Below are 27,976 nucleotides of genomic sequence, written 5' to 3'. Positions count from 1 at the left end.
CGCAGGGAGGGGGGAGGGCGGGGGTGGGGGGTGGGAGACAGGAAGCAGCGCTGGTCAGCTCTCTGTCCTCATTGGCTAATGGAGTCAGGGGAAACAGGAAAGGCCCGCCCCTTCCCACCTCTGCCAAATGGGTGTCATCATTCATATCATCTTAGCCAATCAGAAAAAAATAAAAAATAAAAGTCACACCGTAGATGGATCTGTTATAGCTTATGGGCATCCCACAACCCCCCAGCTTCCAATTTGAGGATTGGAATTGTTTTGCCTTTTTTTTTGGGATGATTTGGTTTGCAAGCTTGAGAGTTAGCAAAGCTGTGTGAGAAAGAGAGAAAGAGGGGAGGATAACTCACACTGTTTGAAATGAGAGAGATATAGAAGCTCTTGGCCAACGAGTCTGAGAGATAGGAGGGCTAGATTTGGTGGCAGATTCAGATTGGAACTGTGTGAAAGCCAGTTGCGCGATGGAGAAAGGAGGAGAAAGGGGGTGAGCGCCACAGGAAGAGTGGCCGCCTCCCGTGGCAAAAAGCAGAGCTGCAGCCTAAAGGCACTCACTCCCAGCAACCCAGGACACCAGCGAAGTCTAGTGGAGGTGCTGTCTGAAGAGGGGTACCTGGGAAGCCCTAACCTGGACTTCTGAGTCCCACACCACAACTCCCTATACTAACCCTGCAGCTAGCCTACACCTGGCTCCAACTATTCTCTCATTGTTCCCTACAGACATTCAGCACCACTGAAGTCTCGTCCATTCTGTACATGTCACTGCTACTATTTGGGATTTTGGCTTTACCAAACTGGTTCTGCCTATTAACCCCCAATCCATAGTTAGTATCTGTTGCAACACTGTCACCTGGATTTGATAGGGTTTTTTTTTTTTTTTTTGGGGGGGGGGGGGGGGGGGAGTTTCAATTAAATGGATTAAAACCCATTTTTCCACTTTCAAACTGGCTAAGCTTTTGGTACAAGAACTGACACTATGTATGTCAATGACCTGATGTATTTTGAGTCTGTAAAATTTTGGTTTATGTGTGTAATCACCGAATTCAAATGGATCTGTATTTAGAGTTACAATGTGTAAAGTATGTTTAAGAATGTATAAGATGTATATCAAATCCTTCAAGAATCAATGTGAATCTACGTAAAATGTAATTTTACGGACTGAGGTTTTAAGCAAATTCTTATTTTTTCGCAGCTGAAGCTAACCCAATCCTTACTCAGCCTCAAACTTCATACTGAACTCACTGACCTCCGCTGTCACAGGCTTTGGGCCTTCCAAAGTATCCAGTTTAGACAACACCCCTCTAAAGTATGCCCCATCACCAAACCCCGTTCGCCGTGGTTTACCTCTGGACTGCCTCTTGGTCTGGCTCTCCGTCCGAACCCTCCTCATCCACCGGAGCTACTGCAGGGATAGGGTGCTGAGAGAGAGAGCGAGCAGAACCAAGATTGTTGTAAACAATTTATCAGTCAATGCTCTCACAGTTTACAGGGCAGGAGAACACACAAATACAAAGTCATACAGACACCCAGATCCCCAGGTAACATCTGTACTCACCGGGCTGGCCACGAGCGGCGAGGGCCCCCGGGGCCTTTTGAGGAGCTGGGCGTGGAGCTGGATGTTGGCCCCGCCGTCGGAGGCCCTCCGACCCAGAGGCCCCATGCCGTTGAGCAGCTGCAGAGTCGGGGGCTGCAGCAACGACTGCTCCTGGAAGAGCAGTGGAGATAGGAAGTCAGATTGGAGTTCACCAGCAGTTCACATCCAGGTATTTTTAATGCTTATTACAATGCATCATTTAATGAGAAAAGCTGAGTGGAAATGGCAAATTTTGATAACATTTCCTCAATATTGCAAAAAAAATGCAATAGTTATGGTTAGAAAACTGTGGCCTTTTTCTAGCGTGGTTAATAGTGATGGACTCTTCCTTTTTTTCTTACATATCAATGATCTACATTCAGGATATTATATTCGCTTCAACCCAGCTGATGGAAACGCACCTAACTCTAAGTTTGCTCAAACTTTCATCATCCTAATTCAATTGGCTGTACCTTGTACTCCAGCTGCTGTGTGGGCTGCAGGCTCTGCGTGGGCATGAGGGTGTGCATGTGGCCCATGGTGGGGGCCAGCGGGGGGAAGGGGGGCTGGGGCACGGCGCCGCGAGGGAAGCCCGGCGGCAGCTTCTGGAGCTCCTCCTGCATCTCCGTCCTGAGGTGGGAAGAGAGATGAAGAAAGAAAGGAGTCATGGGCTATGTTTACATGCACTCAGTATTCCAGATACTAGCTCATATCCCCGTTAAGGTCTTATCTGGTATAGGTTATTCATATGCACCTTTAATAACAAACTCTCCACTATACCTGTATCAATGTACCCACCAATAAACAGAATATCTGCCTATATCTCCTACCAGTGATTTAGCTAGTGAAGTAAGCTAGTTACAACTACATCTGATCACTTCAGAACTTGCCACCACAGCCTGACCTGCTCAGTATACTGCAGAAAACCAGCGTCTCCAATATTTCAAAATATTTTTTGGCGACTACCTTGAATAAATGCAATTGCAATGCCGTCTGCCATCCACACAACCAAGAATATTAATGTATTTCATAACAAAAACACACAATTCAATTTGATCTTCATCCCACAAGTGAGAGGACCTGGAGTTGCTATGACATACTGACTTGCTTTGACCAAATAACTTTACCCCTTATAATAAAACAAAAAACGGGATAACTTCTTTACATGAGTCAGTATCTTAGGTAATATTAGTATATTTCAGGTAACTTATCCAGGTTGCTCATAGCAAGGATAATAGCTTATCCAGGTTATTGTAAACCATCAGCTCATAAACAGAATATTGAGTATCCCTAGTATTAAGGGCGTGTATATTGGTGTGAATGGAAGAACAAAGAAGTGATGGATAGTGGCATGGAAAGTGTAGAGGTATGATATTCAAAAGATACTGAAGTGATTCCTTCTAAACCATCACACGAGAAATAGTTGTCACCTGATATCACAGAGTGGTCAGATGACGGTGAGAGGGTAAAAATATTACTAGTGAAACTGCAGTAATGATAGAAACATCAATGATGGCAGGTGAAAGGGTGTGTGTGTGTGTGTGTTACCTGGGGTCTGGTACGCCCACAGTGTGCCGCCTCATTGACAGGTAGCGAGCCATGGCCTCAGGAGATGGCTCCTCCCCTTCGTCACTGTCCAATGCCATGCTGCCGTCCGGCTAAACAATCAATACACATATTTAGTAATGACCCTTTGAAGTGTGTGTGTGTGTGTGTGTGTGTGTGTGTGTGTATGTGGGGAAATGTATCAAAATAGAATGATATATATTTTCTAAAAGTATTCCAATTCGTTGTACTTTGCTTCAAAGTTCAGGTGAGCTATTCTAATCCCTGCTGCAATGCAGGGATCTGACGCATGCTTGTGTTTCACAGCATTTGTGAGTCAGCTTTGAGGCTCTGTGTGTATGTGTGAGTGTGTGGAGACTATGAGATGGGTTGGCTATGCCAACAGTAGTAGACTGTAGTAAACACTGCATGGCCAGACAGCCAGTGTCTGCAAATTTGTCTAAAATATGGTACTAGGATTGGATACCGTTATGGCGACTGATTGATGCCACTGAGTGTTGTCATGGCGATTCCTAGCTAGCCCATTGAGTGTGATGCCCCTCTGCTGCTGTTGTGACAATAGCCGGGGCAAACACCATGGCGACTCACCTCAACAATTTGGTTCTCCGGGTTGATGAGCTGGACATGGGGAACGGTCATGCTAACTGGATTACCCTGTTGATCAGTCTGCTGGATGCATGCACGCACACACACACACGCACAAATAGGCACACAAAGGTCAGGTGAGGATTGCCCTGGCAAAGTGGCTAACAATCTTCTTACAGCACTGTGATTGACAGATTGGGTGAGAGCCTATCAATTCCATTCAGTGGCAGGACCTGACGACTACCATAGGTTAGATTGTTGTTGTTGTCATATGAAAAACTGTTGTCTTCAGAATAAGGAGGCTATCACAGCTAATGCAAAGCCCAATGCCGCCTCCTTAACTAGACAAGTCGCACATGGAGGGTTAAGGGGGAATTCCACTCAATTCGAAGATTTCATAGATGTTATTCCTATGATCTAGGACAGTACCGTCTGATCAATACCTGTGAACATGAACAACTGTTCTAAAGGTCAAGTTTTCCTACTGTTCGCAATTCAGTTACTCCAGAAAAGAGTGTAGGCTAAATAGTAATGTAATACAGGCAATAAAGGCCTCCACTCTGAGCACCAATGAGCCAATGAAGGATTACCTGTACAGGGTTGAGGGGATAGCCAATGGGGCGCGGTGTGGGCGGGGCGACACGCAGGGTCTTGTGTTTCTTGAGCCGGTCGGCCAGCAGACTGTAGATGGCACTGTAGTGATCATACGCATCTGTGTGTAGGGACTGGAGAGAGAAAAGATCACGGAGATACGCTTCAATTAGGTTGAAACACAAACTTCTATTGATTGGCTATTTTTCAGCCTGCATGTCAAGCTACTACAGATTTTGGTCAGAGGATCAGAAGGGTTACAACTGCAGGCAAACGTGATACTTGAAAAAGGCATAATACTCAATAAGTCAAAGACATGTGTGTGTATGTCCGTGTCCCACCTGGAGTGTGCGCTCTCGGTCCAGGCCCATCTCAGACATGGCAATCAGCACCTGCTCGTTGATGAGCTCCGTCTCTCTCTCCGTCTTCACCTGCTCACACTCCGCTATCAACTGGGGGGAGGGAGGGGTAGAGGGAGGAGGGGTGAGAAGATGGGAGGAGAGAGGGGGGGAGTGAAGAGTTGAGAGAGGGGAAGTGACGGCAAGAGATAAAACTTGTATTAAGTGGTTCTACTACCACCGAGACAGTGGGTTCCTCCTACTGCACGCGTCCAAGTATCACGCTCCAATTGTTGGAGGTATTGCGAAATTTATTAGGGAAATCCACCAGAATGCAGCAGAGATCTTTTACACGTGTGTTGAATACTTTACTGGACACATTTGGCAGGTAACCAACCAAAATTTGGAGTTCCTGTTTCATTTTAAAAATGTTGTTGGTTGAATAAATCGTGAAAGTGGCTGATGAATTGTGAGATGTACAGCCATTGTGGCTGGTAGACAAAAAAAAAACAAAAAAACAAAAAAACAAAAGTTTCCTTCCCCCGCTTCCTAGCAACAGCAAATATCTACTACTGGTGAAATCATGTGGAGGGGCCTCACCCTGTCGAAGTCTGGGTCCGGGTCTCCCTGCCTCATCCACTTGTTCTTACAGATCTGCTCCATGGACAACCGTCTGCTGGGCTCCAACACCAGCATGTGTCTGATCAGGTACTCACAGTCTGCAACACCATACACAACAGACACACACACACACACACAGGTCAGAGCACACACAAACACATGGAGGGGCATTTTCATGAGGCTACACCATTGAAAAGATAGAGTGTGTGATTATTAAAAAATTAACAAAAGGTTATTAAAAACAATTACCTGCCATTGTACTGTCATTTCACCAGCCAAAATAATTTATAGATTTGATAGAAATATGTCACCCTATCCCGTTTTCAGTGTTATTTCTTGGATAGAAATAGGTGCTGTGTGAAACATTCAATAAAGAGTTCATTTTAAAACTTGCTCACTCCCTTATACAATGGAACAAGTCATCATGAAGTGTCTCATGGGAATAACGTTAAATTTCAACTAAGATTAGGCTAGTTAGACATCCAGGCAGCAGAGAAACAGGAGGAAAGTTTGCAGATGTTTAGATGCTACCGCTTTACGTAGAGCCAGTGTAACAGGCAGCCAATCAGGAGCTTGTTTGACACAGAGCCATTGTTTTGATTTGATTTAATTGGCTCATGGTCAGTGTACGGTGGTCAGCAGGGACAAAGTTTAAGAACTGGCAAAGACAAAATACTGTATATAACCAAAGCATTCAAAAGTTACTGACCTTCACTGATTTATTCGCCAAAGACTAATTTTACTGGCATTTGGCAAACATGGTCTCAAAAAATAAACCACTTTCATTTTCCATTTAAGTATTTTTATAGAGGATGAAGAGAAACGGAAACTTTTGGTAGTTTTTACACTTGCTTGAGGCATACAAGTTTTTGTTGATCAAGAAATTATGCGGTGAATAGCGATGGAAACACCTTTGTTGTATAAATGACATAGCAACGCTGGCATCCTATCTGTCAAATATCTATCCACCATGACCTCCCTGGAATGTCTAACGCGTTATTGCTCACATGTGGTTGTAAGGCCTTCAGACAGCATGAAATATGTCCAACATTAGTTCACATGAAAGAACAATGACAACTTGGCCAATACTAATCCATTCTGCCATTTTTCTTGTGTGTTTTCTGACAAAGGTTCGTTATATTATCAGGAAGCCTATTTATTTGCCTCAACCCAGCTGATGAAAACACACCTTATTTACATTTTATTTTTTTCAGCTTTTCGAAAGTTCACATGGCTGGAACCACAGTTAATGACATATTCCATTGTGTGTGGAGGAGGAGGTGGTGAGAGATGGGGGTGGAGGAGGAGGTGGTGAGAGATGGGAGTCGAGGGAGTGAGAGTATTGCGTGTCTCTGCAGTCCTACCTGTGGACATGAAGAAGGGGATGCGGAACTTGCCGCTGAGGACGCGCGCCCGCAGGTTCTGGAGGGTGCTACCGTCGAAGGGCAGGGCGCCGCACACCAGCACATACAGCACCACACCCAGGCTCTGCACAGAGAGAGGAGGACAGTCAGTAAGGAATACACTATGAAATAAAAATGGTCACAATTTGGTTGGCCTAAGCTGAAATCACTGTAAAGTAGTGATACCTTTTGGGTTACAGGGGACACATTTCTGCTCATCAAATAGTGGGATACTAATACAATTTTGTCAGCGTGTTCAAAGGTTACATGATTTGTTGAATATCTGATTTTAATGTCTTAGGTCTTGCTAGAGTGAATGGCAACTACCCTCTTAAAGTTGAGTATAAGTGCTTCACTTACAGATGCTGTTTTATAAAACTAATAAAAAATAGGGTTGCCACACTCATTTGGACATCAAATTCAAGGACTTTCCAATGACTTTTTAACTCAAATTTGTCATGTTATACATTGGTGACATTGGTCAAAAGGGTTAAATCATAGAAATCATAGAGGCCTCATTTTTTTTACTTGTGATCTTGTCAAGTCAAATCAATGCAAATCTCCATCACAGGATTTTTCTATGGATATGAAGTATTGATCCTTGGACAGAGATGCGTCCAGAGATTTGGATGCTATATTTTAATAAAACGAAAACAAGTACTTTCAAAGCCATCCATTCATTTTCAAAAACGAAAGCTAAGGCCTTGTGTTATTTTTCTCATATCCACAAACCTTCAAGGATTTTCAAGGCCCATGAGAACCCTGCAAGAATATGTCATCCTATGGAATTTTAAGAAAACTGAAGCTACACACAGTTAATCTCGCTAAATCATTGGTAAATCTAACCTGATTTTGTCCAGGGGTGTATGCACCAAAAACACATTATCCAGGAACACACACATCCTAACATTACATTTCTCATGCAAACCATGCATTTTTATGCTGCATGTAAACCAAATTTTAACACATATTTTGCATTTTGTGCTTGCCTGGTAGCCCTGACCGACAGCTGTCTGCAGAGTGTAAAACTGTAGGAACTGATGCTTGTGGCATGAGAGACTGATAGCAAATACTAGCCAGTTAGCTGCACTCTGCATTGCAATGGGCCTTGTGTATCCCTGAAAAGTCGGCTCACCCATATGTCTACTTTAGGTCCGTCGTACTCCTTGCCCTCAAAGAGTTCTGGGGCGGCGTAGGGAGGGCTGCCGCACCACGTCTTCAACAGCTGGCCTCGAGAAAACAGGTTACTGAAGCCAAAGTCTGGAAGACGAGGCGGGGAGGAAAGGTTTATTCAATCTCATCACTTTCCTCGACTGGGTTAATTCAATCAAGTTAGTAAAATGCTCCCAAAACACACGCTGACACTTGCCTATGCCCACGCACTAAGACAGCACAAAAACACAAAATTGAGTCACCCACCCATATATCCTCAGGCACACACACACACACACACACACACACACACACACACACGCACACAAACACAGCCATACACACACCTGCGATCTTGATGTTGAGGTTGTGGTCCAGCAGCAGATTCTCAGCCTTCAGGTCTCGGTGGACAATGTTGCGGCAGTGGCAGAAGTGGACTGCTGCCACGATCTGCTTGAACTTCTTCCTGGCGTCCTTCTCCGCCATGCGCCCGTGGGCCACCAGGTGGTCTACAAGACACACACACACACATAGAGAATCCAAGCATAAGTACCTCTTTCCTGGACCTTTAAAATACTGCCGGGTATTGAATTTAAGAGCGATTAAAACAACAAAAAAAAAACAAACAAACAAACAAACAAACAGGTAAAGTTTGACCTGTTATTATTTCACAGGTCAAAACTGAAAGGGAACATGAACAAAGGCACAAACTGAATAACAGAGGGAGAGGCAATGAGAGAGACGGTCTACAACAACACAATAACAGGGAAGTCCCTTACCAAATATCTCTCCACCGCTGGCGTATTCTGTTACTAGATAGATCATCCTCTCGGTCTCCATCACCTGAAGACACAGACAGACAATAAGAGCCAAGATCAACAGACCTACTGACAGGCCAACATCTAGTGATGGGTGGTATACCTCCTTCATTATATAGCCTAACATAGCAAATAACACTAATAATTATGACACTGCTGCCAATTTCTATTACAGCGACTACCGTGATTACCAAGTATACAGTGTTTGGCCTACAAACAAATGGGAAGATTTAAATGGAACAAATTTTAAAACATAATTCTGCACACTGCAAATAAAAGGCTAGGATAAAAAAAGTCTAGTTCAAAAAAACTAATTTATGGCAGAAGTGCCCAACTTAAAGGTGCAAGTAAGAAAAGAAATATATGTACAAAAAAACTAGGGAGCAAACATTTCAGCTGCATGCTTTCACCAGTGCTCTGACCTTCATCTGAAATAGGGATGCACCGATGCCACTTTTTCAATGCCGATACCGATTACGAGTATGAAAGTTTAAGTATCGGCCGATACTGAGTACCGATCCGATCCATTACTTTTACTGAACAGTGCAGGCTTACTTCCTTAGTTTGGGGTCAATGGACAAAATTATTGAGATAAAATCCTTGTTTTTCCCACTGTTTGAGAAATACAGGCTTCTATGTGCCACAAATGCATAAAATCAAGACAGTTTGCTTTTATTTCTTACATATTACTCATGGCTTTCGGTATCACATTTAGTCTTGGGTAAAATCTCCGATACCGATATTCCATTTTAGCCTGGTATCGGTATCGGTGCATCCCTAATCTGAGCGCTCCATTATCTTTCCTTTTTTCTCTGTTAATGGAGCAAAAGCTTCATATGTTCAGTGTAGTGGTCAATGTACAAATGTGAGGATTTAAATGTTTGAAGTTTAAAGAAACTATATTCTTGCGATTAAAAATATGCTGTAAAGTGATTTGACTATGTTTCAGTAATAACTTGATACCAGCCCATGCCTACAAACATCATCTGCCTGGTGCAGTTACACCCAAAAAAACGATGTCTGGTAGCATCGGACCTTGTTTAACAAACATATATGTGTCCCTTTCCTACTGGGCCACGGGGCTCAGGTGTACGATTTGAGCAGTGTGTGTTATTGGCTGTGTGTGTGTGTGTGTGTGTGTGTGCGTGTACCTGGTAGAGGCGGATGATGTGGGGGTGCCTCAGCATCTTCATGATCTGCACCTCTCTGAAGATCTTTTTCAGGTTCTCGTCATCCAGCTGAGTCTTATCCACTATTTTTATAGCCACCTGGAGACAGAGAGAAAGGGACGGAGGGAGAGGATGAAGTGGAGAGGAGAGGGCAAGATGAAGGGAGAAAGAGTGAGGGAGGGAGGGAGGGAGGGAGGGAGGGAGGGGATGGGGAGGGCAGGAAGAGGAAGTCAGAGTGATGTTGAGAGACACAGAGGGGAGGAAGAAATGGTGGGAAGGAGAGCGAGGGAGGAGCAGAGAAGAGAGGAGAGAGAGAAAACAAAAGAAATTCTCTTAAACCATGCAAGATGTTTGAGGTTCACTGCTGGTGAGTGTAAACACACAGACAGTACATTTTAGCTTACACTTACAATAAGAGCAACAGTTGAATAAACTTAAATTCCTAAATCACCAAAAATTACCAGCAACCAAAAATAAACAGTTCAAGGTCAGGGTCGTAGTGCCCTTACAATATTCCTGTGACCACAGAATAATCATATGAGAGCAAATTGCTAAGAGAAGAAATAGAACAAGAGCTAAAGGGAGCGTGAGAGTCTGACAGACAGACTGAAGGAATCCAGGACAAACTGGCATGGCCAGTCCATCAACGAACATGGGCCAAACACAAACGATCATAGACAACCAGTTGAGTTTCAAACAGAAGAAGAAAACATACTATGACAAAGCTTGATTGCTGGCACCTCTTCAGACGATGAATATCCAAGCTGTGTGTTGTCAAACACGGTGCTTTCTCTGGGCTCCAGCTCGTTTGGCTAACCTGACCTGAGCCGTGACCTTTGACCGCGAGGACGGTTCTTACGTAACGACAGCGGCCTCAACAATGGGTCCGGCCATGTGGACGGTGATGGTGTGTGACGGGAGCTTTGCTCTGCCACTTAGGAATGAGAGGACGCCTTTAATGACTAAATCAAGCGGAGCTAATGTTCTGGCAGGGCTGCCCAAAAACACAGCTTCTGCCAAAAATAGACAAGTGAGTGTAGTGTGTCTGGGTGTGTGTGAAAATATGAAAAGTATGTGCTGTGCGTTAACGTGCGTGCGCAAACACACAGTGTAACCCAGATGGACAACCGTGTCGCATACTGTTGTGTGCCATCTCTAGCTCTCCTTTTCCTGTTAACACTGATGAAGAAGACGAGGCCATCTGAGGCCCGACCGGGCCGGCTTCCTGTTGGAGACAGGATGGGGAAGTGGGGGAGAAAGAAGAGGGGGCTCCTGGGAGAGCAAGGAGCCAGAGAGAGGCACACGTTACAGTAGCATTTAACCCAGCTCAGTGTGTGTGTGCGTGTGTGGGTGTGTGTGTACAGTTTCCCGTCAAAGGCGTTGTAGAACTGTGGGAAAGGGAGTGTGTGTGTACAGTAAATGTCTTCCCTTCATGTAGTCATGTATGGAGTTAGACTGATATATCAGTTTGTTGATGCTGGCCGTGAATCAAAAAAATCAACCTGTCATGTTGTCTTCCTCTGATACAATGGAGGTTCCTCCCTGACCACAGCTACATAAAGAGTTTTCTTTGCACATTTTATTTATTCATTTGAATGTTCAATTATGTTTTTATCAATGAATTCTTCATTTAAAGGCAGTAATGTATCCCATAGTTTCCCCTGCCATTGAATAGGCAGGGCGGGTCACCCTGCCTTGAGGAGCTGCTAACCCACCTAAAACTAACTTCATTTGCAGTTGTTTGTAGCGATGATTGTCTAAATGTCGTTTCAGAGGCTTTTGCACACTGCCAAGAATAAAATTCTTGAGGAAACACTGAAATCTAATTTAATTTAATTTAATGTCATTTTTCAGCATTAAAGTGGTCAAATTTCAAGATATTGAATTCCGGCACAAAATGTTAACACCAGCTTCACTCCAAAGTTAACGCTACTGTATCTGCTTTGAAAAGCCCATATCGGGCGAACCCTAGTCATATATGTATGTGTGTGAAATGTGTGTCTCTCTGTGGTATTTTAAGATCCTGCAATCTATTTTTGGTTCTGGCTGTTATCCAGTTGTGTTGATGTAATCTCTCCCCTCTGCATCGTACGTAGCTGTAGTTGGAGTGTAACAGCAGGACATCTGGATCACACACACACACACACACACACACACACACACACACACACAGAGTCACAAACGTATGCCGCCATGCACGCATACACACATTATGCATACTTTGAGGACAACGAGTCCTTCTCCATGCAAATGGGATCAAAATAGGGAAATCGGGCTGAAATCACAGTGGTACAGAGGCTTGGTGTGTGCCAAGCTATAAAACCCTGTGCCAGGGAGTTTGTGTGCCTATCTTGTCATGTAGCCATCAAACCAGAGGCACAGCTGGGGCAGATGGGAGGCAACTGGCACAGCAGAGCAGCAGAGATTTCAGGCCTAACATAGAGGAGATTGATCATTTGTCACTCAATCGGCAAGGCACAGCACTAACATTGCTAGAGTCATTCCTGCATTGTAAAACCTTGGGTGGGCGGCCTAAATGTCATTTTGAGCCGCCTAAGGAAGATTTTGAAAATTTAACTTAAATGGGCTTGAGGATGCATGTCATTCTATCATTAGTGACAGGAGAGGAAGCCAGTTGGAGCGACAGGTGGCAGGTGCAGCGAGCCAAAGTGAACTACGTATAGAAGAAGCTGCATTACGGCCAGTGTACACCAGACACATTTTTGATCCGGTTTTTAGATCCATACGTGTCGGAGCCGACACAAAGCCGTTTGATTCAGTACTTCTGTGTCCACTGGGTGCGGACGTGGTGTGGGAGCTGGACAGGAGCTGGGCGGCATTTTCTGCTTCTGGCCTATTTTTGTCAGACTCCATTGCATCTGTGAAGTGTGGAAATGCATTATTTTGACTTGTAGGTGTATCTATATAGAATAAAGAAAATCAATGTAGTAAATGATCTCTACTTATTGCACAAATTTTCCATTTTGAATGAATGAATGAATGCTGACAACCTTTTTTCCTCAAGTGGCTCTGTAGCCTGGTTTGTTGTCTCTCGTGTCAGCTCTGTGCCTATAAATGCATATATAAAGTAACCTCTTTATTGTGCCAAGAGATCACTTTCCTGATTGAAGTCACTGACTGAAACGAAAAAATGTGAGGGAGGAGACCAATTACAATATTTTAAATAAACATACAGTCCGGTGATGCATGGCTCACCCTGTCACTTACTGCACCCAACTGCAGTAAGTGAACACTGAAGAAAAACTAAAAGTTTGGCTGTCGCTGCTCTGCTGCATCCACGCTGTAAACGCTGCGGGTGGACATTATATTATCTGCGACCCCAATGTGACGGATCTGGAATGCAACTTTATGGGTAACAAGAATCGGAGAATTTACGATTACATGTTATAATTAAACAGCTGAAAATAATTTATTTATTTATTTATTTATTGTTTCCCAAGTAATTCAAAAGAAAAAAAGGAAAAAAAATCATTAAACATTTTGGGAAAAAAGATTTTGTACATGTGCCATTTATCATAACATAACGACATCTGACTCAATCTAAAAAAAAAATGTAACATAGCAATAACAAATTGGGCAAATCCTTTCGAAAACTGGTGTCTTCTGAAACTGGAATAGAAGGGGTACGGCTGACAAAGCCAGACCAGCTGCGCTTCGGCACCACCTAAGCCTCTTTTGGAGCCAGGAAAAACCCTGGTTACGGGTTTGACATTTGGCTGTCCCAGCTGTCAACAGACTAAAATGGTAAGAGTTGACAACTTTGTCATGCTGATGGGCATAAAGACAGACTGGTAGTAATGCTAGCCACTTAGCTGTACCCCACAAGCACCCAGATGACCGGTGTATATCTCTAGGACTGGACTATTGGAGGAACTGCGGTAAGCAGACTAGTATCCAGCTTTGGCTCCAGCCGAGGTACAGTAAATGTGCTGTGACTGAGAGTGTGTACGTTAGTTGCCTCAGGGTGTCCTGTCTGCCTGGCACTGGCTTCCATGACTCTGGAATTTTCCGTAGAAAGATCTGGGTTCACACACACACTCATGCACACACATACACTCCTGAGAGGCCGGCTGCGTTGAGCTGAAGTGTCACATAGCCTCTCCGATCACAAGACAGTGACCTCAACACAGCACCATGCCAGAGCAGCTGATGCCGAGCGGAGGGGTCCGGACAACCATTTATTGTACATAACACACACACACACACACACACACACACACACACACACACACACACACATCAGCCCTCGCTTCACAGTATATGCGAGGGAGCAGGGACCTTAAAACAAGTTTCAAAATTGTGATGCCTAAGATCTATACTGTGTTTGTGTCAAAACAATATATTCAGTGATGAATAAAAGGGGAATAAATTCTGATCTCCAGTCGCTTATCAACATGAGGTAAACACACATCAATATAAACAAAAATCAATTAGATTTTCAGAAAAGCATTCATTTTCGCTGTCTCCTCAAAAGAACATGCCCTCATGTCACTTTATGAAATATATTCATAGGATACATCATACATCATAGGATCATAGGATACATCATTATACTGATGTATCCTATGAATATATTTCATAAAGATTTAAGTCTGCCTAAAAAGCTTGGTCACTCTTCCACAAATAACTGAACTGAGTTTATGTGGGTTTTCCCTCCACTATATCCCTGAATATATTGTTGCGTCGTTCTCTGAATATCAAGATACTTTTAACAGCAAAATTAGAAATCTTTCAAATCCCATCAAGATTAAAAACAACACAAAATATCCTAATGTTTGTCAAACATGATTGTGATTGGACATTGTCCTGAAGACAACAAATTTCTCTGTTTTTACAGGTAAAACTTAATGTCAACGTTTTTAAGCGAGCCACTTATGGTGGCACACTTCTGTGTTGGGTTTGGTATAGAGTTGCACTTTTTGGGGGCCAAGTTGTAGCCTCACAAGCCACATGAGTCTTGCAAGTTAATCACACTGCAAGAAACTGCTGCCCCTCCTCTCCGGTAGGAGGCTAGGAATAAGGCGGGTCTGTCCACAATCACAGTTTTGGAGGCTGATCCAAGGGGGGGGGGGGGACATAAGCAATACGCGAAGCAGCAGAAACATAAACAACAATGGGGGCGATGGAGTATGGCAGCGTCAATACTTCCATTGGCAGCGTTGGCTGTGTTGATGAAGTCATATCTTCTGTTATTTCAGAATTTGAGGGCGTAAATGTATTTAAAGAACAAATAACACTGAAGGCATGTGGATGAAGTTCATGTCACTAAATGGAAAACATTGCTCTCATGTGCTGAGCTACTAGTTAACTTAGCTTTACTGCGTTTCTCTTAGTTACTTTAGGCCATGGATGGTGGTAACAATAGCAGACCATTTGTGTGAGTTGGCTGACACTTCTGAGTGCATTATTTCACTATTTATTTAGGTTGTTCATCAAAACTTGATATTATCTTTCCTTATTGTGGGCCTTCGTTTTTATTGTGATTTGTTGATTGTCTGTTAGCTACCTAGTGTTTTCAACGCTAAGTGTTAGCTAGCATTTGTTTAAGTTTCACTGTTAGCTAGCAAGCTACCTTTGTTATCGTTACTGTGCTGACACTGTCGTGGAAGGTAGAAGCGTCAGGAAGCCTTGTTTTGTGTGAGTTAACGCTTCTGAGCAGTTTATTTCACTACTGTTCATCAAGACTTGATATTGGAGCGCCTATTCTTTTGTTTGTGTTTGTGTTTGTGTGTGTGTGTGTGTGTGTGTGTGTGTGTGTGTGTGAGTGAGTGAGTGAGTGAGTGAGTGAGTGAGTGAGAGAGAGAGAGAGAAGAAAGAAGAAAGGATGTCTCCACAGGGAAATAATCCCTCAAAAGCTAGGTTTCAAGCTAGGTTTGACACCGTAAATTTTGTATTTTACAACAACAGAAACTAGAAGGGCACTCGGAGAGCGCAGACCTCCGCCAAGGTTCGTGCTATTATTGCTTGTTCGTGAGTCGGATCTGGATCCGCTCCAAAATTTAATGGGTTCTTCCTTGGCCCATGCTACACCCTTCCACGAAGTTTCATGAAAATCAGGCCAGTAGTTTTTCCATAATCCTGCTAACAGACAAACAAACAGACAAACAGCACCGAAAACATAACCTCCTTGGCGGAGGTAATAAATAGATGTCAAAGATCCAATTAGACGCCATGCATTGCAAAATGATTGGGGGAAATGTAGACAGTAGTAAATGGACTATAATCGTTGTCCTTTAAGTCACCCCTCTCTGACCAATGACATTTTTTGTTGAATCCATTATTACACACATCGTGAGGACGCAGGGGATAGCCAGCTTTAATGTAAGAGTACAACGGTTGGCCTACCGTATAGAGGCTAGTAAGACTGAGATTATTGGGAGCTGGTAAGGAGCTTATACACAAGCTGATGTCAAAGTAACGCTTGCGGAGAGAGGGGCCGAGTGCCCTCCTGTATGAACATTTACACACACAGACATAAAGGCTTGGGCAGGCTAAGGAAGACATTGCTGTGACATACAGTACCATTGCTATGTCCTAATTCAGTTCAGTACATTAACGCTACATAACAAGACACTAACAGCACTGCACACAGTTGCATGCATTGTGTGAAAAAATTTCACCGTGCTACATACTTGCCCACAGGCAGACACATGCCTAGCTTCACGTTGCTGTTGTCGTTTTCTGTGACCAGGAAATGTTCCCGTGCATGTTGCGAAGCATTGTGGGAGTTTTTAGCTCTGGTTAGTACTTTGTCAACTCAATCAAACCCACAAAACTGTATAAACATCCTAGCATTTTCAGTGTATTGATGCACATGACTACACCATACACTTAGTTTACACTAAAATACACAAATTGTACATCTGACACACTGTTAACATAGCAAAAACAATGTGGTTACATAATTTGTAGTTACTACCAATGTATATGAGCCATTTGCAAGAAGCACAACACCTGGTACCTTCTACAATTGATGAAGAGCCCATTATTTTCTATGGTGTTGATATGCATTCAGGTTTTTGGTACAGTGGGAATCTGGGTGAGGCATGAGAAACTTCACAATTATATCATAGGAATGTAGGCTGCGCGGGATTAAAGTGGCTGGCGAGCTGCTCGTAATTAAAAATGTCATCAAGTATGTCTTGTATGCCATGTTAGTCTAACAAACCCAATCAATACTCAAATATACCAACTGCAAAGTAACTTGATTAAGAAAACAGCTATATAAATATTATCTTCAGTAGTAGCAGCAGCAGCAGCAGTACTACTATTATTATTATTGTAAAGGGAGAGGCTTATACTCACTGTTGCCCCCACTGTAATAACAAAGAAAATCCATCATCTAACGATACTGTCAAGCACCAAACAAAAAGGGGACAATTTAAGGTACAGTTGGTCCATGCATTATGAGATGATCCCTTACAAGATGGATTTTTAGACCATAAAAGGCAGAGGAACTGACACAGGGAATAGGAACATACGACAACCCAAAATTGCAGAAACAAAATTATCCCCAGCCTCCCAGCTAGTCGAAAAAAAAATGTAGAAAAAACATTGGCCCTTAATGCAGACTCTACGACCTCACAAAGCTGTGTTTCAAACAGACATGTTCTGCAAAAGCCGCAGAAGAATGTGTTGAATTCAATTTAGTTCAATTAGCAAGTGAGCAAGCAAGAACGACTGGGTGAGTAAAGAATGAAGCAACAGAAGAATGAATTCATCAAGGCACCAACAGTCCCACAGAGTGATGAGGAGAGCCGGAAATCCTTGTCCGGCTGGTAAATTCCAACATTCAACAACTGCTTTCACCATCTTATCAGCCAATTAGAGTTTTAGAATAGGAGTTCTGAATGATGGCTGGTTACCTGCAAAAGAGAGGGGTAAAAGTAAAACTCCATTTCTCAACCTGGTTATAGACAAGGAAGGCTATGGCTATACTGGACAACCTCTGTCGTCCAAGAACAAGACGGGCCCTGGTTTCTCCAAAACATCTCAGGGCAAACATCATCTGTGTCCACTTGAGTGGCACCACCCATACTGGTCGCTCATTTTTGTTGATTTTGGAGACATCTTTGGTGCTGAGCGGTCATTGCTGTGGTGTTTTTGCACTGCACTTCCCACAGATCACCTGTCAATCAAACAGTGTGGCCAGTGCTGTGACGTCTTTTTCCTAGGATTTTCTGTTGATGAAGTTTGTGTTTCTGTAAGTACCGCTCTTTTTTTTGGCTGTTCAGCCATGGTGGCTATCGCTGCTCATGTTAACTACCCAGTTCTATTTATTCCAAACAATCTGCTGTTGCTGGAAAATTAAAACGCATGACTTCCCGTGTATTAGAGGATAGTTCCCAGTAAAGACCTACCCAACAGCAGGTGTTTCAAACAGCAAATGTAACAGCTTGCATGAACTGGGTAGGGGTTGAATCACTATTGGTTTATATCATTCATATAAATAAATGTCTGTTTGGTTACTTTATATTACTGATTATGTCATGGATGAGTACTTCAAATCTGAAGCCATTATCGGCATTAGTGTCGGCAGTGAAAAAGTAGCACAAGTACGTGCCTAAATGCCCATGGAAATAAAGGTTTAGTGCCAAAATGGTTTATGGCAGTGTCTGGTTTCAGGACCCTAAGGTGGGTCTGGGAAGGATTAAAATAGGTCCCCTAATTATTTTGGAAAATTTTGAATCAAAACATTTCTTTACAGTCAGTGCTTAGTCCTAATTTTCTCTGAAGCTACTGGCTCAGTAATGATGCCAGAAAATCTTCCCAAGTCCCTGCAATAAAAGCGCAAATACAGGTGGAAATCAATTTTGGGCCACAAGAATAATCATGTTGAAAGTTTGGGTCCCACATATTCCACAGATTTAGTTTAGTCAAATTCTGTACATTAATTGACGTATCCCTAATGAGGCAGATCAGGACGGGATGTTTAATTGTATTATAAAACCTGCGAGGTCTAATGCACGCAACTGGAAAAAAAATACTGTCAAATAGTGTTGTACCATCGAATAGGATTTTGTGATTTGTGTAATATTTTGTCCAGATAGTCAGCCTTCCTTAGAACTCTCCATTATTCGCTTTCAACACATCCATCTATGATTCAGCCATAATGAGGCTAATCCTAAACAGAGGGGATTGGGTCCATGGTGTAACGTCTAAAGCCTGAAGCTGGGGTGAACGAGTGCATCTTGGATGTGCTCATCTGTTCTAACACACAGTGGTGTGGCGATATAATGTATGAGGTTAGCCTTCATCAACAGGTGACAGATTAAAGCACCCATGGGGGTGTAATGCCCGAGCTTAACCCACATCAGCATGTGAGGGAGTTTAACACACACATATACATATACACACACACACACCCCTGTCCTGGTCGAAAAGATGGCATCAAAGCTATCTGTAGCAAAGCCTAAATTTTACAATAGCCTGGCCTTCTACAAGCTGCTTGGTACAAAGCCAGTACTGCGGTTTGTGTGTGTGTGTGTCAGACATAATGTCATAAGCGCATCACAGCGTCATACACGCAAGATAAGGTCAGAGCAGGTCAGCACAAGTTGTACCACTGTATGACTGCATTATGCACATGCACACAAACACACACACACACACACACACAGATGAAAACGTACAGCCAGTATGAGTCAGCACAATGTCTTTCAGAGATGTTCTACTTGTGTGTTGTGTACTTGTGTGAGTTTGTGTGTAAGTGGTAATGACTCAGTTGAGTGTGTGTCAGGGTGGGCGTACTAGTAAGGCTGGGGACATACTACACAACTGAGCAGACTGTGAAAAAAATTGGACATCACACACTTAACGACTGCCATTTGCAGATTTTTTTCATCTAGCGTAGTAAGAGGCGCACACACATGACGACCAGTTGGATGTGGGGAACACACGCTCGGCGACCAGTTGGATTTGGGGATTACTACTTGAGTTTTCACGACACACTACCCTCCAATCTCGCTAAAATATTAACTCATGGAGGTGAAGCATTTCTCCTACCGCACTTCCACACCTGTACTGGTTTTCCTTTCTTCTGCGCTCAACTCTCATTGGCTATTGCTGGTCTTCTGTTCAGATGTGAGTAGCTGACCAGCACACTACTGAAGTACGGCAAGACTTGCCCACACTCCAGTCGTAAAAATCAAATGTTAGACATAATCGCGGTGGTCCTGACTGGATCGAGCGGCAGGAGATGGAAGTCTCTGACCCTCACACACTACAAGATCATCTGTGCTGGCTGGCCATTGCAATCGCGCCACACTAGCATGGTGAAAATCAGTCAATGACGGCCAAATCGTGGCTATAATCGGCCAGGACTTTAGCTCCTGTACGTAAGGACTGTGGTGTCCAGGTGGAAATGTTTGGCTAGTGAGGAAGACAGCAGCTTTCCTGGTGCAATCAAATCAATGCCAAAGAGGAGCTAAGAACCCAGCCTGTCTGGGACACTGTGGAGGGAAACCCCGAGCACACCTGAAGGATTTTGTGGAGATGAATCCAGCTTATAGCTCTAGTGAAGAACTAAAACCATCCAATAATACAAACCGTCTTCACAACAGACACGGAGATCAGCGCATGGCAGGTCAGCTCCATTCAGAACGGGGGGGGGGGGGGCTGGGGGGGCCTGGAACAGCCATCATCGCTATGGAAACCAGTAAGACTCCAATGGAGCGACCATTCTCCGACTAGGAGCCTTGACAACACACTGTCACCACTGACAACAAGCAATAATACCGCACATGCACGTATACACACACACACACATACTGAGTTGTGAGCTCTGATTGCCAAAGTGTGTGCTGGTATGTACTGCTCCTATAGGGTTAGGGTTGCCTAATGATTCTCATGGGGGGCTGATGGGGGTACAGCACACATGAACATGCACAAACAAACACACACGCGCACACACACATTCGCACACACACACACAGACCACTTGCATCAGTCTGGGGCTTAAATATGGCAGCCGAAATGGTTTATGGAGGATGGAGCAGGACCATGCTGATGAAACCTACTCCAGGTCCTGTGTGATGTCATGTAACACACACACACACAGTCTGGAATATGTTCTTCTTCCCCTCTGAGGCTGGCTGGCTGCAGATTCACACTAGAGAAAACGCAGTAGAAGAAGACTAGAGGGCAGGAAGACTAGTCAAGCAGAAGCGCAGCCTTTGTCACATTATTCACCCAAATGAAATCACAGCGAGTGTGCGTCTGCCAGAAGCAGAGAGGGAATGCTGCATGTAAGAGAGCTGTGCGTGAGTGAGTGTGTGTGAGGGACTGCATGAGTGAGTGAGTGAAATTGTTATACAGTACATTAGGCCTGTTATCTAACGTCAGCCATCCTGCCTGCCCTCCTCCTCATCTTTCTCTTGCCTAAAAACACTCAAGAGGAGAGGAGAGAAGAGATAGGCCTGCTTCCCCACAGACAGACAGGTCAGGGCACGCCACACAGTGCCATCTTTTACCAGTCATGCTCACCTCACTGTGGGCACGACAAGACGGAGGGTTATGTATGAGTGTGTGTGTTTGTACTTCAACTTTAGTTAGGTCATATGGGGACACTGACCATACCTCCTTGTCAAGCCATTACACTGTAGGTGCGCACACACACACACATACAGTGACAGTCCTACACCGATTACACTCTATTGCAGTGGGCCCATTAGACATGACAAACACTCACACAGAAGGGATCCTGTCAAAATATCCACTCAAATGTGCCGAAACGGCTGGCTGGCTAGCTGACTGACTGGCAGGCAAGCAGGCAGGCAGACTGTTAAAAAAAATAAAAAATAACAGGATTCCATGCAGAACTGAGCAGCAATATGAGCCTAATGTTGCACTGAGTTGAAGTATTAAGCCTAGATAAGACTGTCTGCAGCTATTCATTCTTTCTGAATAATCTGAAAGACTTAGGCCACTTATTCCATTTGATCTCAGAATGGATCCGAGTTCAGTAATGTGGATCATTGTAGAATGAAAGTTTTCTCGATCGTTCGGTCCAAAGAGGAATCTAGAACACTCTGGTTGCATTACATGTCCTTGTTTCAAATTTAGTTCATCAACATAAAGCCTAAATATCAGCGTTATCTGCCTAGAGGCCAATGGTGAGAAGCCACCATTAAGGATATTTTATATAGCCAAGGACTAGGGACGGGCATTTTCTATCATTTTCAGTACTTAAAGATTTCATTGACTGACTCAACTGAACAGAATTGTTTATTTGTAGAAAATCTAGGCTATTCCATACAATAGTTGACAGTGGCTGTAAAAAGTCTGTGTAACGTTGCCAACCGTTAAGGTGGCCAGGATGTGAAATACCATCTGGAGCGATGTGAATGCAAACACAAGACCGAAGCAGGCCTAATTAATAGCCTATCAAATTGCGGTGTGTGGCAACCACATAACCACAAAACGGTCTCAGGCAACAGGCAAATTAATCAACACCTCAGTTGTCTTTACGAGATAGCCGAGAAGCAGCAAGCCTATAAGTTGAAACAGTTTCTTTACCTGCTTCCATATATGGTGCGGTCCATATCAAGAACATTGAACCATGTGACCACTGATAGTGTTTTATGTGCTGCTGCAACACGAATTCAGAGACAGGCATGAATGGAGGGAACTGTCAGAATAGGTCTTAAGTATGGAGGAACAGCACTGCCTTGAATTGCCGTGAATTAGAGCAAGGGGGGACATTGGGTTACAATTTGAATCGTGATATTTAATAACTTATTCTAATAACTGAATATCTGAACTTAGAAAGTCCCATCTGGGTGTTCATGCAGACATCATGAACAGTTTACACATGTAGTCCATATGAACAGAGGTTTTACATTGTAAGACAGGAATAAACATTCTCTTAATAAATTCTTTGGCATGTCTACTGTTTAAATGCTCATCCCTGAATTAGTAATCAAGCAAAGATGGCTACTGTTAGCTTAGTTAGGCTACTCTCAATCTACCAAACGGGCTGCATAACACTGTATGATACAGCTGACCTATTGTAGCCAAATAGTCACAATTAGCTTCTGTAGCATATCAAATGGTCAGTTTCTACTCTGAATGACAATATCAACCTTGATGAAAATAATAACAGCTAACAGCCAGCAAGTGGTTTAGCTATGAACCAGTAGTTTTTCAAAAGCCATGCCTAAACCAAACATGTTTGGTTCCCGTGTGCATCCTGGAATGAGTGTTGCATGCTGCATGGTGTTTGTTGTTGACATCCTTTTGCAAACTACATGCATGTACACCCTGATGAAGGCTTCTTGCTGAAACGCTGGTGTCCTGAATAAAATGTCACGCAATGAGAGTCGAGCGTGCAGCTACACTTTATTTTTCACTGATGCATTTATTGAAAATAATCAGCGATGAGGGCTTTGTCTTAGCCTATCCAGTGCCCAAACTCCTGCAGCAAAGAAGCATTAGGCCTACACCTAGGAAGACTAGTTTATAGTGTCAGTCAGACCTAAAAGAGAAAAAAGAAAAATAACTCAGGCCTATATAATATAACTGAAGGGTCACGACCAGCAATTAACTATATGGACTCAACGTCCATCGCCGATGTGGTAATCAAGCCAGTGGGAATGTGCAGCCAAACTGCCTCTATCATAGTATCAGGCGGGAGTATCAAAAGTCCTGCTTTGACTTCCACTAGCTGACCTTTGTCTAGAGGAGATGAACTTTCACTATTACAACATCCAGGAGCAGCATGCTAGCCATCAGCCACTGAATGTGTGCGTATGTGTGCGTGACTGCCTCTGTGTGACCATGCATATGCACCAACAGTCCTTCCTTCCACTCGACCTGGGAAAATACACATTTGATATAGTAGCATGTATTGGGGAAATAAAAACAAACGTAGAAGGAAATGGCTGTTGAATGTTTCAGGTTTAGCAAAGCCAAAGAGAGCAAATGAGGCCTAGAAGGAGACAATTCCTTTTTGGGCTTCTTAGCTACCAAGCAGACGCATCAGAGTCCCCTTCTGTGTGACTGCACTGCAGGATATCATCCAGCTCCATCTAACAATGGAGAGAGTTGCTAGGCTATTTTTGACTAGTCAGCATTTATCATTGGATCGTTATAAAGGTTAGGCCATAAAACAAGGCTCCATAGCACATTTTGTCTGACGACTGGCCACCATATCCATATTCATAACCACACAGGCTTCATGTAAAAGCAGAGTCCTATTCTTCTGATATTCATGAGCAACTGGGGGACAGTGAAATCGCTGCGCTGGTTCATGAAAATCATGAGCCGACTGTTCTGTCAGTGGACACCGTCAACAGACAACAAGGCCTCCCTTTCATTCTCTCAGCCCCTCACTGCTGTCTTTTTGTCCTTCGCCCATCTCACACGCCGTTTCAGTTGGCCAGTCACAACCACACACACATACAGGCGTAAACATGCACACACACACACACACACACAAGGAGGACAGCCTTGTACCCTGCTCACCAGTCTGTCACCATTACTTTCCATTATCTTTGTACTGGTCTACTAGATATTGGCACCCCCCCATACCAGTTGATCTGTAAACGACAAGACGTTCCGGTCAACACAGTCCTTCAAGGAACATCACTGGCGAGTTGAGACACCCCATGGCACTCACTGACCCAAGTTTATTTTGGCCTCACAGGCCACCATGAAACTAAATGGAGGGTTCTCTGGGCTATGTGGTGCAAAGCAGCTAAATGACCTGTGTCTGCCTGTCTGTGTGTATGTCAACAAGGAGATAGAGGTGGAGCACGCACAGTCAGCTGCCCCGGCACACCTTTATTTGTGCCATTGGAGTCAAAGGCTCTTCATCGGGTCAAAAGAAAAGTTTTGTAAGAGCAGTTTGTGCGTGCATGCATGCTCTATCTACTTCTGTTTATTGTTGAGTGTTCAGCCCAGCACCCATCATATGTGATGTGCGTACTGACCACAAGAGAGTCATATCATCAGAGGGCTAAGTCTCATGTCACCATGCCACTACAGCTGTGATCTTAGACAAACAGCTCTCAAACTGACCAGTCAACAAATTGGCTCCTAACAAAAATCCTACTGGTGCTGTTGTTTTTAAATGCTGAAATGCACAACTGAGGCTCCCTAACCAATCTTTCGATTTGGCACTTTTAGGATAACCCCACCATGCCAGCCAGGCAGACACAACCAACATATTTGGAGTGACAGCAAATATAACCAGACCCTGCTCAGACAGCAATGAAGCTTCAAAACAGTTACACACCTGATCTCATAGGTCAGTGGAAAATGAAAACACAACTTGGAAAACCTGAGCAATCCCTTTCCCTAGTAATGTCCAAAACCTCCCATATCTAGTGGGCCCAATCTTCTGTTCATCACAAAACAAAGACACCTGATTAAAAAGGACTTGGTAGAATGTGAATTGCCATGGGCCGAGTGATTAATTTGCAATACAGAGCTGAATTGTTACAAACACCACCTCAACACACAACTGCCAGTGAAGAATGATCGCGTGTGCTGAAATGTTTTGCATGAATATCATCTATTGACAATAGTGTCATAGTGTCAGCCACTTGATATGTCAATCCTCTGGCATATACTGACAGACACCCACTCTATGCAAAGGAATCTACGTACACTTAAATATATGATAGCATTCTTTGAATCAAGTAATTTTACCCTCTGCATGTATCCTGGTCGGGTAGGCTATATGGAAATGTCATCTAAACAGTGGGATAACAAAACTAAAACTGTCACACGAACCTGAAATACCACTTTTAGAAACAACGTATAGAAACAACCAAAGACGGTGGTATTTCACCAGTATGGCGTAAGGATTTTTTTTTCTAATGACAAACAATAAAAAGTAAAGCCACTCGTCCATTCTTTCCTAAGCTATATCCCAAATGTACTGTCTGGCTCTGCTGTGCGTGGTTTTAACTAGTTTTCCGTGGCAAAATTGCGTTGGATTCCACAGAGAGCTACCATTTTCAATACTTTGGCAAACGAATGAATAACTTTGGCAGTTTATTGTTGATTTAATGTTATTCAGTGGGGTACTACTAGCCTCTAACATGGTGTGTTGGCTTGTGTCTGAAAGATATCTGAAACTAGCCAAATAGCTAATTAGCTAGTAAGCTAAGCTAGCTAACATTAGCTTCGTTACTCAATCGGAACCCCCTCTCTCTCTCCTCTTTTTCATCTCCGTCAGTACCCTTCTCTCCGTCCTCTGCGCTATGCCACACATCAACCTCAGGCCTTTCTAGCTTTCCATTGATACGAATACCTAACATACTTGAATAAGATGTATCTTGTGAAAAATATGTTTGTAACGAGTGGCTGGAATTGATGCCCCGTGTCGAGTGGACACCCCCGCACCGAGCAGCGGTGTCATCAGAGCGGGCTGGCCGTTGTGTCTTCGGAGCCTGAAGGCCCCAGCGTCATCCTGGGCAGATGACTGAGGGTCTGCCGCTACGGTCGAAAGGGCTGAAAACGGAACGATGACAACATGTAATTGATCACCTCCAATGGTCAGACATCAGTTGTCTTACCTTTGCTTTGGTAATGATGTGTGTGGCTAGTTTAACAACCGCGAAATTTCCCTTGCCGATGGTCCGCTCGATTTCGTAGTAGCCCACTCGGGCTGGGGGGGGCCTGGTGGCCGAGGGGTGGCCAGGATTGGTGATGCACCCAGCGGCCGGGGTGGTTCGACTGGGGTGGCTGATCCCGGAGGATGGCTGTGCTCGGTTCTGGGAGCCCATGCCTGCGTGGGTCGGTCGGGTAGGGTGCGTAATCCCGGCCGCAGCGGACCCAGCTGCACCTCCGCTTGACACGGCCGCCATCTTCTCGCCTCTCTGCGGGAACAACAAGCAGCCTTGCGCAGCGCGCATCGCGGGCACGCCCCCGCCCTGCGTCATTTTACGTGGAACGCTCCTCCGCAGCGCCCTCTCTAGGTTGTAACCATGGCAACAATGAGCGTAACAAATGACTTCATCCACAGAAACGTATTGTGGTTGCCTTGGCGACACAGAAGTGCGCATTATCACTCTGGTTCCCGTGATTCGGTTATTCCTCGCAAACTGCCGCACTATGTATGATAAGACAGTTTCAGGAGGCTTTAAAGGTATACCTACACGACTTTGAAACTCCATTTCAAACCGTAGGGATTAAAACCGATGAGTTGAGGAGACATTTTCAAGTAGCAGTTTCACTCCATCGTGGCATGGTGGCCGAATACACATGTCTGACATTATGACTATTTAGAGAAATTAATGATCACCGATTAGGATTTCCAGTGTTCTATTCGGCAATGTCGCGAGATGGCTGCCCATTTCGGCTACTTGAAGCAGCATTTTGATTCTAAAATACATTTTGATTCAATCGCCTATAAGAATTCAAATACATTTCTAAGCTTCTCCATAAAATGTTGCCGCTGATTGTCCTACATGATCTTCTAAGAAGTGGCCCTGACCTTATAAGGTTAGGTTATAGGGTCTTTGAGAATCTCTTAATGAACACGTTGCCATAAAGGCAGCGATATTTCTAAGCTTTATTTCCTTGCTTATTTAATTTCCCCTCTGTAGCCTCACATTCTTGAAGAAGAGAGCATCGCAGGCATAGGCTACATAATTAAGTCATGGGAAGATGAATTGAAAATCATTGCATTTATGTTCTCTTTTCTTTTCCCTCCTCTCTCTCTCTCTCTCTCTCTCTCTCTGTCTCGCTCTCTTTCTCTCTCTCTCTCTCTCTCTCTCTCTCTCTCTCACACACACACACACACACACATACACACACAAAATGCATGCAGAATACACGTCACAGAACCCGAGAACGCGTCTCGTGCGTAGTCGCAACGTATACGCGCTTCTGAGCAACAGCCAGCAAAGAAATAAAGACTGACCTAAATGAGCCATCTAATGGCCAATCTTCACAATCTTTATTAATTAGTTAGTCTAATTAAATGACCATGATTTAATCAATGAACAGTCACTGCGAATAACAATAAGACTGATCATGATGATGATAAACATGAGCAGTATCTTTTTCATCAGCTTTTTTATTATCATAATTAGATTACACGAAAATTATACCAAATTATTAAGAAGAACTACAGTAACCCTATGGTAAATTTGAGAAGGACACCATACAAACATAAAACGTATATATAGCC

General features: G+C 43.7%; 1 protein-coding gene across 1 annotated transcript in view; it reads right to left on the bottom strand.

Annotated features, from left to right (window-relative positions):
- The window catches only part of sik3 (SIK family kinase 3), a 39,473-nt gene extending 12,801 nt beyond the window's left edge, over nucleotides 1–26,672 (bottom strand). Inside the window, exons 1-14 of the mRNA XM_071897254.2 lie at nucleotides 26,358–26,672; nucleotides 9,796–9,912; nucleotides 8,606–8,669; nucleotides 8,174–8,335; nucleotides 7,810–7,934; nucleotides 6,636–6,759; nucleotides 5,251–5,369; nucleotides 4,654–4,764; nucleotides 4,312–4,446; nucleotides 3,725–3,805; nucleotides 3,119–3,228; nucleotides 2,044–2,200; nucleotides 1,553–1,702; nucleotides 1,342–1,415 (exon numbers count right to left, since the gene is read on the bottom strand). Of these exons, the coding sequence (XP_071753355.2) occupies nucleotides 1,342–1,415; nucleotides 1,553–1,702; nucleotides 2,044–2,200; nucleotides 3,119–3,228; nucleotides 3,725–3,805; nucleotides 4,312–4,446; nucleotides 4,654–4,764; nucleotides 5,251–5,369; nucleotides 6,636–6,759; nucleotides 7,810–7,934; nucleotides 8,174–8,335; nucleotides 8,606–8,669; nucleotides 9,796–9,912; nucleotides 26,358–26,648 (1,820 nt within the window). The 5' untranslated portion in view covers nucleotides 26,649–26,672. The remainder of the gene's footprint in view (nucleotides 1–1,341; nucleotides 1,416–1,552; nucleotides 1,703–2,043; nucleotides 2,201–3,118; nucleotides 3,229–3,724; nucleotides 3,806–4,311; nucleotides 4,447–4,653; nucleotides 4,765–5,250; nucleotides 5,370–6,635; nucleotides 6,760–7,809; nucleotides 7,935–8,173; nucleotides 8,336–8,605; nucleotides 8,670–9,795; nucleotides 9,913–26,357) is intronic.
- Nucleotides 26,673–27,976: the final 1,304 nt, after the last annotated feature.

This window comes from Centroberyx gerrardi, chromosome 6, assembly GCF_048128805.1.
Source record: "Centroberyx gerrardi isolate f3 chromosome 6, fCenGer3.hap1.cur.20231027, whole genome shotgun sequence".
Classification (NCBI taxonomy): domain Eukaryota; kingdom Metazoa; phylum Chordata; class Actinopteri; order Beryciformes; family Berycidae; genus Centroberyx; species Centroberyx gerrardi.
The sequence above is the reverse complement of the archived record's forward strand: the minus strand, read 5'-3'. Positions and strand labels throughout refer to the sequence as shown.